At 46.3% G+C, this 11,802-nt stretch overlaps 1 protein-coding gene across 3 annotated transcripts in view; it reads left to right on the top strand.

The window, feature by feature from the left end:
* LOC109904406 (CUB and sushi domain-containing protein 3) overlaps positions 1-11,802 on the top strand; it is a 657,725-nt gene that overhangs the window by 526,148 nt on the left and 119,775 nt on the right. For all 3 annotated transcript variants that reach the window (XR_004202892.1, XM_031788837.1, XM_031788836.1), the window contains 3 exons: positions 90-299; positions 700-888; positions 1,036-1,213. Coding sequence is in view for 2 of the 3 variants with exons in the window: in XM_031788837.1 (XP_031644697.1) it covers positions 90-299; positions 700-888; positions 1,036-1,213 (577 nt within the window). In the remaining variant the exon portion in view is untranslated. The remainder of the gene's footprint in view (positions 1-89; positions 300-699; positions 889-1,035; positions 1,214-11,802) is intronic.

Below are 11,802 nucleotides of genomic sequence, written 5' to 3' on the forward strand. Positions count from 1 at the left end.
GAAATAAAGGCAGATGAATAAGATCATGTTCTTTATTTCATAAACTCACTGTCTGACCAGTATGTTTTTAATATGCCTGTTTATTTTAGGAATCCACCTGCAGTTCCTCAACTTCTCGACGGAGGCCATCCATGACTACCTGGAGATTCGGAGTGGAACTCTGGAGACTGGCACAGTGATTGACAGATTCAGTGGACCACAGGTCCCCAAGTCTCTGTTCAGCACCACCCACCAGACCACCTTCTTCTTCCACAGCGACTACTCCCAGAACAAGCCGGGTTTCCGGATCACTTACCAGGGTGAGGATAGAGTTTGTTGTTTCAAAAAATATATTATGAAGATATTTTATGATTTTATTGAACAGATAGATAGAGAGAATGACCGTGGGGAAATATGGATAGAGGTTGTGTCAAAAGGCAGTAGGCTGGATTCGAACCAATGCCGACACCGTAGACTACAGAGGTAGATCAGTAGAATGTATGGAAGAGGAGAAAACTCAAAAAGGGCTTGTGATTTCACTCAACTCAATTCAATGTCGTTGTATTTTTCATACTCTCGGGCTGGGCAGTCTCTCTTAGTATCCTCGATTTTGGCATGACACAGTTTTATCTATATATCAGTTTTCATGATTGTATAATTTTTTAATATGTATTTTCTGCCCATATCTATCTGAATTATCGACCACTTCCTGACTTCCAGCCTATCAGCTGCAGAGCTGTCCCGACCCTCGTCCTTTTCGTAACGGCATCGTGATCGGCAGTGACTTCAGTGTAGGCTTCACTGTGTCCTTTGAGTGTCTGCCTGGCTACTCCCTCATCGGGGATGCTTCTCTCACATGTCTGCATGGAATCAGCCGCAACTGGAACCACCCGGTACCACGCTGTGAAGGTAACTATAGAACAAGGATAAATATGGTAACTACTAGCATATACCATCTCTATGGTAACAGATTGATACTGCACCTAGAGAGCGACTGTGGGCGTTGTGTTGGGGTAACATCACCTGACCTGGCTGTGTATCTCCTCTCATCTATAGCTCTGTGTGGGGGTAACATCACCTCCATGAATGGGACCATCTACTCCCCCGGCCACCCCGAGGAGTACCCCAACTTCCAGGACTGTGTGTGGAGCGTAAGGGTTCCCCCTGGGAATGGGATCTACATAAACTTTACTGTGCTCAGCACTGAACCCATATATGACTACATCACCGTGTGGTAAGAACCTACACTCATCCCTCTCTCAGCAACTAATGTGTTATATCATACTAAATATTCATCCACTTCACTGTGCTAAGTACAGAACCCATCTATCACTGCATCAGTGTGTGGAAAGAAGAGATTCCCACTCACCTCTATCTCCGCAACTAAGTAGTATTTTATGTTACATTATAATATATGTACTTGGTAAAGTCTTAACTACTGGCCTCTCTGCGTGGTAAGATAACCCACTCACGTCACTTCCTGTCTGTAGTTAGCTCTTCATGCACCTTGTTATGGAAAAGGCTGGAAAGGGAGTTCAAAGACAGCTGTTCTTTTTCCTTTCCAATCACCTCTCACTCAGCAACAAAGTAGTGTTTTATTTTTCATTGCAAAGCTGCCAACTCTCACACATTGACCGTGAGACACACACGTTTGACACTTTTCTCACGCTCACACTCCACGCCTCTTATATCTCACTTATTGAAAAGTACTGCTAATTAGTCCATTGTATAGTCAGTGCATTAACTTTTCAACTGTGCTCCAAGTTGTTTTGAAATCAGAGCATCTGTGCGTGCAATTTCACATCACGAGCAGAACCTCTATCATTATCCTGTCTTGCCACAGCACTGTGAACCGCGGCACATTGAAGCATATGATTGGTCTAGTTATGTGAGGGATCAAGGGGACTGGATGCAGAAATGCCGCAACAAGATTAGAGTGGAATGGAGAGAATGGAGAGAATGGAGAGAGAGAATGTTCTCCGCTGAGTTGATAAAACTGTAAAAAGAGCAGCACGGTAGCGTTGTTTTATGTACAATGTTGTCAACAAAATGAGGTTGCTGTTACTCCCGTCCCTATTGCAGAATGCAGCCTTTTGACAGCATGTACTAAAGTTGATTTAAACCACACTTGCATTAGTCCCCTCGTTTGGTGATTGGCATTTAGGCTGTGACAATGAAAAGGAAGCAGACAGGGCTACAGTATGTTTTAGCAGAGAAGTTGGGTAGGGGGACCTGATTTGTAACTATGAAAATAATTTTGCTAAACAAATTGTCACGTTCTGACCTTTCTTTTCCTTTGTTTTGTCTTCATTTAATATGGTCAGGGCGTGAGTTGGGGTGGGCAGTCTATGTTTTGTGTTTCTATGTTTTTCTATTTCTGTGTTCGGCCTAGTATGGTTCTCAATCAGAGGCAGGTGTCGTTAGTTGTCTCTGATTGAGAATCATACTTATGTAGCCTGGGTTTCACTGTTGGTTTGTGGGTGTGTGTTTCCGTGTGTGTGTTTGTCGCCACACGGTACTGTTTCGGTTTGGTTAATGTTCACATTTATTGTTTTGTGTCTCATAGTGTTCAGTGTTTTTTTATTAAATTCGTCATGAACACTTACCATGCCGCATCTTGGTCCGATCCTTACTCCTCTTCAGATGAAGAGGAGATCTGCCGTTACAGAAACATCCACCAACCAAGGACCAAGCGGCGTGGTAACAGGCAGCAGCAGCAGGAGAGGCAGCGATGTCAGGACTCCTGGACATGGGAGGACGTTTTGAACGGCAAGGGTTGCTACACATGGGAGGAGATCCTGGCTGGAAGGGATCGCCTCCCACTGGAACAGGTGGAGGCAGCTAGGAGAGCAGAGGCAGCCAGAGAGAGGAGCCAGCGATATGAGGGAACACGGCCGGCAAGAAAGCCCGAGAGGCAGCCCCAAAAATGTCTTGGGGGGGCACACAGGGGAGTGTGGTGAAGCCAGGTAGGAGACCTGCGCCAACTTCCTGTGCTTACCGGAGAGAGAGAGGGACCGGGCAGGCATCATGTTATGAGGTGGAGCGCACAGCTTCCCCAGTGCGTGTGCATAGCCAGGTGCGGTACATTCCAGCTCCTCTTATCGGCCGGGCTAGAGTGGGCATCGAACCAGGTGCCATGAAGCCGGCTTTACGCATCTGGTCTCCAGTGCGTCTCCTCGGGCCGGCGTACATAGCACCAGCCTTACGCATGGTGTCCCCGGTTCGCCAGCACAGCCCAGTGCGAGCTATTCCACCTCGCCACACTGGCATGGCGACCGGGAGCATTCAACCAGGTAAGGTTGGGCAGGCTCGGTGCTCAAGAGCTCCAGTGCGCCTGCACGGTCTGGTCTATACAGTGCCACCTCCACGCACCAGCCCTCCGGTGGCAGCCCCCCGCACCAGGCTGTCTCTCCATCTTTTGCCTACAGGTGCTCCCGCCTGTCCAGCGCTGCTAGAGCCTTCCTCCTCTCCAGAGCCGCCAGAGTCTCCCGTCTGTCCTGAGCTGCTAGAGTCTCCCGTCTGTCCTGAGCTGCTAGAGTCTCCCGTCTGTCCTGAGCTGCTAGAGTCTCCCGTCTGTCCTGAGCTGCTAGAGTCTCCCGTCTGTCCTGAGCTGCTAGAGTCTCCCGTCTGTCCTGAGCTGCTAGAGTCTCCCGTCTGTCCTGAGCTGCTAGAGTCTCCCGTCTGTCCTGAGCTGCTAGAGTCTCCCGTCTGTCCTGAGCCGCTAGAGTCTCCCGTCTGTCCTGAGCCGCTAGAGTCTCCCGTCTGTCCTGAGCCGCTAGAGTCTCCCGTCTGTCCTGAGCCGCTAGAGTCTCCCGTCTGTCCTGAGCCGCTAGAGCCGCCAGTCTGTCCTGAGCCGTCAGACAGCCAGGAGCTGCCGGAGCCGTCAGTCAGCCAGGAGCTGCCGGAGCCGTCAGTCAGCCAGGAGCTGCCGGAGCCGTCAGCCAGCCAGGAGCGGCCGGAGCCGTCAGCCAGCCAGGAGCGGCCGGAGCCGTCAGCCAGCCAGGAGCGGCCGGAGCCGTCAGCCAGCCAGGAGCGGCCGGAGCTGCCCTTCACTCCGGAGCCGCCGCCGGAGTCTTCCGCCTGTCCGGCGCCACCGCCGGAGTCTCCCGCCTGTCCGGCGCTGCCGGAGTCTACCATCCACCCGTGGCGTGGGTCCCCAGTCCAAGATCGGCGGCGAGGGTCGCCACTCTAAAGAGGCCACGGAGGCGGGCTTACAGGCGCACCAAAACTATGGTGAAGTGGGGTCCACGTCCCGCGCCAGAGCCGCCACCGCGGACAGACGCCCACCCAGACCCTCCCCTATAGGTTCAGGTTTTGCGGCCAGAGTCCACACCTTTGGAGGGAGGGGTAATGTCACGTTCTGACCTTTATTTTCCTTTGTTTTGTCTTTATTTAGTATGGTCAGGGCGTGAGTTGGGGTGCGCAGTCTATGTTTTGTGTTTCTATGTTTTTCTATTTCTGTGTTCGGCCTAGTATGGTTCTCAATCAGAGGCAGGTGTCGTTAGTTGTCTCTGATTGAGAATCTTACTTAGGTAGCCTGGGTTTCACTGTTGGTTTGTGGGTGTGTTTCCGTGTGTGTGTTTGTCACCACACGGTACTGTTTCAGGTTTGGTTAATGTTCACATTTCTTGTTTTGTGTCTCATAGTGTTCAGTGTTTTTTTTATTAAATTTGTCATGAACACTTACCACGCCGCATCTTGGTCCGATCCTTACTCCTCTTCAGATGAAGAGGAGATCTGCCGTTACACAGATTGTGAACTCAAAAGTGTAAATTCGATTCTAGAGGGGGGGGGGCATTAATATTCTCTTCAGGAGCTTTTGTTATCTATTTACTTTATTTAGTCTGATAAGTTGAACAATTTTCATTCTTAACAATGGCCTAAAATATAGGGTAATTAGTGTGCTTGTCAGCAAGCATGGGGAATACACTGTCATTCCCCACACTTATTTTGTTATTCCACTTCTTCCCAATTTTGCCAGTGTAATTGCATACACTTAGTGTACAAAACATTATGAACAGCTGCTCTTTCCATGACATAGACTGACCAGGTGAATCCAGGTGAAGGTTATGATCCCTTATTGATGTCACTTATTAAATCCACTTCAATCAGTGTAGATAAAGGGGAGAAGACAGGGTTCCTGCAGTCAAATGACCAAATCGCCCCTCTAGTAGCCTCATGGGTGGAACGTTAATGTAAATTATAATTTCATATATGTATATAATTTTTTTTATCTAATAACATGCTGAAAGCCGGTGTTTCTATGTCAAACGGTTTTGTTATACTTCAGTCTTCTGTGATGTATATAAAGTGTAATATTGGGATGCAAACTCAAAATGTAATACATTTCAACTCTATATCTGACATGGTAGAGGGGTCTTATTTCTTTAAGCCCAATACATGTGTCTGAGGTGTATACTTTTGTTTCAAAGTAGATTTGTTTAAGACTACCAAGAAACATGGCATGATCCTGATTTAGCCCACTACAGTAAAATATTAAAGGATTTTTAAGCCTTGAGCTAATTGAGACATGGATTGTGCATGTGTGCCATTCAGGGGATGAATGGGCAAGACAAAAGACAGTGCCTTCGAACGGGGTTTGTTAGTAACGCTGCTCGGTTTTTCACGCATAGCAGTTTCTCGTGTGTATCAAGAATAGTCAACCACCCAAAAGACATCCAGCCAACTTGACACTACTGTTGAAGCATTGGAGTCAACATGGGCCACACTTTTGACACCTTGTAGAGTCCATGCCTCGATGAATTGAGGCTGTTCTGAGGGCAAAAGGGGAGGCGGGTGCAACTCAGTATTAGGAAGGTGTTCCTAATGTTTGGTATAATCATTGTATATTGATGTTAATGATGTCAAATGTTACATAATTACTTTTCAGTTAGTTTCAAAAATGGCTGCAAAGCTACCGGTAATTTACCAAACTTACAGAAATCCTCTGTCATTTTGGTAATTAACAGGTAATCTATGGTAACTTTGGTCATTTAGACTTGAATAACTTGTCCATTAGCTTCTAGTGGATAGAACATATGGTTCAAGAGAAAATAGCCTTATTAATGAACAAGCAGTGTTTTCACTTAACTCTCGAGGGTGAAAAAAAGGGCTACCTAAGTATGGTTCCCAATCAGAGACAACGATAGACAGCTGTCCCTGATTGAGAACCATACCCGGCCAAAACATAGAAATAGAAAATCATAGAAAACAAAAACATAGAATGCCCACCCCAAATCTCTATGGTCAGGGTGTGACAAAATCTTCCAGTGATATACTTCCAGTGATATACCCTTTACAACCCTGGTTTCAATAAAATAAGACCTTAAGACCTTTGTTTCAATACACATGAGGGGATAACAAGAAATGCTGTTGAACTATGTGATAGTCAATTAGCCTAGCCAATTACGTTAAAGCTCACCCTTGACCTTAGATGTTGGATGCTAAATTAGTGGGATTATTATTAAGATCTCTATTGTGATGGTAAAAATATTCCTATTTTTGTTGTTTATATACTTTAAAGTGTTTTAGTGATAATACAATTGTCGCATAAACCAACATTGTTTTTGGAGTTCCACGTTCCATAGTACCCTCCAACCACTTCTCCAACCCCCCCATTAAACAAACTGACCAATAGATGTCACACTCACAGTCCATCTATTTAAATGCATCGTCATTGTTGAACGCAGACTTTGAATCTCTCCGTGTGACCTGTGCACCAAGCAATACAGGTTCTTCAAGTATCCCCATAGATTCAGTCAAAGGCATCTTGATGTTTTAAAGAGAGCAGCTTTCTGAGTAATCGTCTTCCCCAGCACTCTGACACCACTATTGTGGAGTTGGATGGAGAGAAAGAGAGAAAGGAAGGAAGGGGGATGGAATATTGGATGGAAGTCCGGAGATTCATTCTAATAATTGATGCACTCCATCCATGCGCACACAACTTCTAAGTCCCGCTTTGTTTTAAAACAATCCATGAGGGTACTTTAATTTAATAATGCTTTCAGCATAGCATACCCTCCACTTCACCCACACATTTAAATAATGCACGTTCAGCATAGCATACCCTCCACTCCACCCACACCTTTAAATAATGACCTTTCAGCATAGCATACCCTCCACTCCACCCACACCTTTAAATAATGACCTTTCAGCATAGCATACCCTCCACTCCACCCACACCTTTAAATAACGACCTTTCAGCATAGCATACCCTCCATTCCACCCACATCTTTAAATAATGACCTTTCAGCATAGCATACCCTCAACTCCACCCACACCTTGAAATAATGCACGTTCAGCATAGCATACCCTCCACTCCACCCACACCTTTAAATAATTACCTTTCAGCATAGCATACCCTCAACTCCACCCACACCTTTAAATAATGCACGTTCAGCATAGCATACCCTCCACTCCACCCACAACTTTAAATAATTCACTTTCAGCGTAGCATACCCTCCACTCCACCCACACCTTTAAATAATGACCTTTCAGCATAGCATACCCTCCACTCCACCCACACCTTTAAATAATGACCTTTCAGCATAGCATACCCTCCACCCACACCTTTAAATAATGACCTTTCAGCATAGCATCCTCTCCACTCCACCCACACCTTTAAATAATGACCTTTCAGCATACCATACCCTCCACTCCACCCACACCTTTAAATAATTCACTTTCAGCATAGCATACCCTCCACTCCACCCACACCTTTAAATAATGACCTTTCAGCATAGCATACCCTCCACTCCACCCACACCTTTAAATAATGACCTTTCAGCATAGCATAGCATACCCTCCACTCCACCCACACCTTTAAATAATGACCTTTCAGCATAGCATACCCTCCACTCCACCCACACCTTTAAATAATGACCTTTCAGCATAGCATACCCTCCACCCACACCTTTAAATAATGACCTTTCAGTATAGAATACCCTCCACTCCACCCACACCTTTAAATAATGACCTTTCAGCATAGCATACCCTCCACTCCACCCACACCTTTAAATAATTACCTTTCAGCATAGCATACCCTCAACTCCACCCACACCTTTAAATAATGCACGTTCAGCATAGCATACCCTCCACTCCACCCACAACTTTAAATAATTCACTTTCAGCGTAGCATACCCTCCACTCCACCCACACCTTTAAATAATGACCTTTCAGCATAGCATACCCTCCACTCCACCCACACCTTTAAATAATGACCTTTCGGCATAGCATACCCTCCACCCACACCTTTAAATAATGACCTTTCAGCATAGCATACCCTCCACTCCACCCACACCTTTAAATAATGACCTTTCAGCATACCATACCCTCCACTCCACCCACACCTTTAAATAATTCACTTTCAGCATAGCATACCCTCCACTCCACCCACACCTTTAAATAATGACCTTTCAGCATAGCATACCCTCCACTCCACCCACACCTTTAAATAATGACCTTTCAGCATAGCATAGCATACCCTCCACTCCACCCACACCTTTAAATAATGACCTTTCAGCATAGCATACCCTCCACTCCACTGCATTTTCAGCATAGCATACATTCAGCATTAGCTAATGCCTCCGTCCTGAAGCAAGCACCAGCTAGCCTCGAGCAAGGCCCACTTACCAGCTAATTCTAGGGCTACAATACCTCCTTTGCTAATTGGCCTGGACCATTTATTGTCGACACGGAGCCCCGCCGATCCATCATGACTGGACTGCCGACGTGTCGCCCGATGTGGTCTCAACAGGCTATACTGTTACGATATTGACAAAGAACCATCTTTAGCCCCGGCCCGACAGCTTTTCTGTACTCTGTGTACCCTGTTCACCCAGCATAGTAGTGAATACCGAACAGCACCCTGACTCACCTATTGCTACTATTTTGACCCTATGATCATTCGGCTGCACAGCTGATGTCCCCCTGGACTGTTTCAATAACAAGGTACCTCATTTTGTTTACCTGCCGGCCCCAGCCTCGTACTCAGGTCCTGTGTGTACCTAACTGGCCCGCTCTGCCCATTCATCACCATTTACCCGTTGTTGTCTTAGCTCTCCTGATCAACACCTGTGATTGCTTTATGCCTCTCTCTAATGTCAATATGCCTTGTCTACTGCTGTCTTGGCTAGTTTTTACTGTTTTATTTCACTGTAGAGCCCTCAGTCCCGCTCAAAAATCCTTAGATGGCTATTTTTTTCCCACCAAACACACATGCGGAGACCTCACCTGGGTTAACTGATGCCTCCAAAGACGAAACCTCTTTCATCGTCACCCAACGCAAAGGTTTACCTCCACTGTACTCACATTCTACCATACCCTTGTCTGTACATTATGCCTTGAATCTATTCCACCACGCCCTGAAATCTGCTCCTTTTATTCTCTGTCCCCAATGCACTAGACGACCAGTTTTTATATCCTTTAGCCGTACCCTTATTCTACTCCTCCTCTGTTCCTCTGGTGATGTATAGGTTAACCCAGGCCCTGTAGCCCATAGTTCCACTCTTATTCCCCAGGCGCTATCATTTGTTGACTTCTATAACCATAAAAGCCTTGGTTTCATGCATGTTAACATCAGAAGTCTCCTCCCTAAGTTCGTTTTTTTTCACTGCTTTAGCACACTCTGCCAACCCGGATGTCCTAGCCATGTCTGAATCCTGGCTTATGAAGGCCACCAAAAATTCTGAAAATTCCATCCCCAACAACAACATCTTCCGACAAGATAGAACTGTCAAAGGGGGTGGAGTTGCAATCTACTGCAGAGACAGCCTGCAGAGTTCTATCATGCTATCCAGGTCTGTGCCCAAACAGTTCGAGCTTCTACTTTTAATAATCTACCTGTCCAGAAATAAGTCTCTCACTGTTGCCGCTTGTTATAGACCCCCCTCAGCCCCCAGCTGTGCCCTGGACACCATATGTGAACTAATCACCCCCCCATTTATCTTCAGAGTTTGTACTGTTAGGCGACCTAAACTAGGATATGCTTAACACCCCAGCCCGTCCTACAATCTAAGCTTGATGCCCTCAATCTCACACAAATTATCATGGAACCTACTAGGTACAACCCCAAATCAGTGAACACGGGCACCCTCATAGATATCATCCTGACCAACCTGCCCTCTAAATACACCTCTTCTTCAACCAGGATCTCAGCGATCACTGCCTCATTGCCTCATTGCCTGCGTCCGTAATGGGTCTGCGGTTAAACAACAACCCCTCATCACTGTCAAACGCTCCCTAAAACACTTCAGCGAGCAGGCCTTTCTAATCGACCTGGCCAAGGTATCCTGGAAGGATATTGACCTCATTCCATCAGTAGAGAATGCCTGGTTATTCTTTAAAAGTGCTTTTCTCACCATCTTAAAAAGCATGTCCCATTCAAAAAATGTAGAACGAAGAGCAGATATAGCCCTTGGTTCACTCCAGACCTGACTTCCCTTGACCAGCACAAAAACATCCTGTTAGCATCGAATAGCCCCCGTGATATGTAACTTTTCAGGGAAGTTAGGAACTAATATACACAAGCAGTTAGGAAAGCTAAGGCTAGCTTTTCAAACAGAAATGTGCATCCTGTAGCACAAACTCCAAAATGTTCTGGGACACTGTAAAGTCCATGGAGAATAAGAACACCTCCTCCCAGCTGCCCACTGCACTGAGGCTAGTAAACACTGTCACCACCGATAAATCTACGATAATCAGGAATTTCAATTAGCATTTTTCTACGGCTGGCCATGCTTTCCACCTGGCTACCCCTACCCCGGTCAACAGCTCTGCACCCCCCACAGCAACTTGCCCAAGCCTCCCCATTTCTCCTTCAACCAAATCCAGATAGCTGATGTTGTGAAAGAGCTGCAAAACCTGGACCCGTACAAATCAGCTGGGCTAGACAATCTGGACCCTCTCTTTCTAAAATGATCAGCTGTAATTGTTGCAACCCCTATTACTAGCCTTTTCAACCCCGCTTTCGTATCGGCTGAGATCCCCAGAGATTAGAAAGCTGCCGCGGTCATCCCCCTCTTCAAAGTGGGAGACACTCCAGACCCAAACTGTTACAGACCTATAACTATCCTACCCTGCCTTTCCAAGGTCTTCGAAAGCCAAGTTAACAAACAGATCACCGACCATTTCGAATCCTACCATACCATCTCCGCTATGCAATCTGGTTTCCGAGCTGGGCATGGGTGCAACTCAGCCATGCTCAAGGTATTAAACGATATCATAACCGCCATTGATAAAAGACAATACTGTGCAGCCGTATTCATTGACCTGGCCAAGGCTTTCGACTCTGTCAATCCTCGTATTCTTATTGACAGACTCAACAGCCTTGATTTCTCAAATGACTGCCTCGCCTGGTTCACCAACTACACTCAGACAGAGTTCAATGTGTCAAATCTGAGGGCCTGTTGTCTGGACCTCTGGCAGTCTCTATGGGGGTGCCACAGGATTCAATTCTTGGGCCGACTCTTTTCTCTGTATACATCAATGATGTTGCTCTTGCAGCTGGTGATTCTCTGATCCACCTCTACGCAGACGACACTATTTTGTACACTTCTGGCCCTGTTAACAAACCTCCAGATGAGCTTCAATGCCTCCAACTGCTCTTAAATGCAAGTAAAACGAAATGCATGCTCTTCAACCGATCACTGCCCGCACCTGCCCGTCCATCTAGCATCACTACTCTGGACGGTTCTGACTTAGAATATGTAGACAACTACAAATACCTAGGTGTCTGGTTAGACTGTAAACTCTCCTTCCAGTCTCACATTAAGCATCTCCAATCCAAAATTAAATCTAGAATCGGCTTCCTATTTCGCAACAAAG

This window comes from Oncorhynchus kisutch, linkage group LG14, assembly GCF_002021735.2.
Source record: "Oncorhynchus kisutch isolate 150728-3 linkage group LG14, Okis_V2, whole genome shotgun sequence".
NCBI classification, from domain to species: Eukaryota; Metazoa; Chordata; class Actinopteri; order Salmoniformes; family Salmonidae; genus Oncorhynchus; species Oncorhynchus kisutch.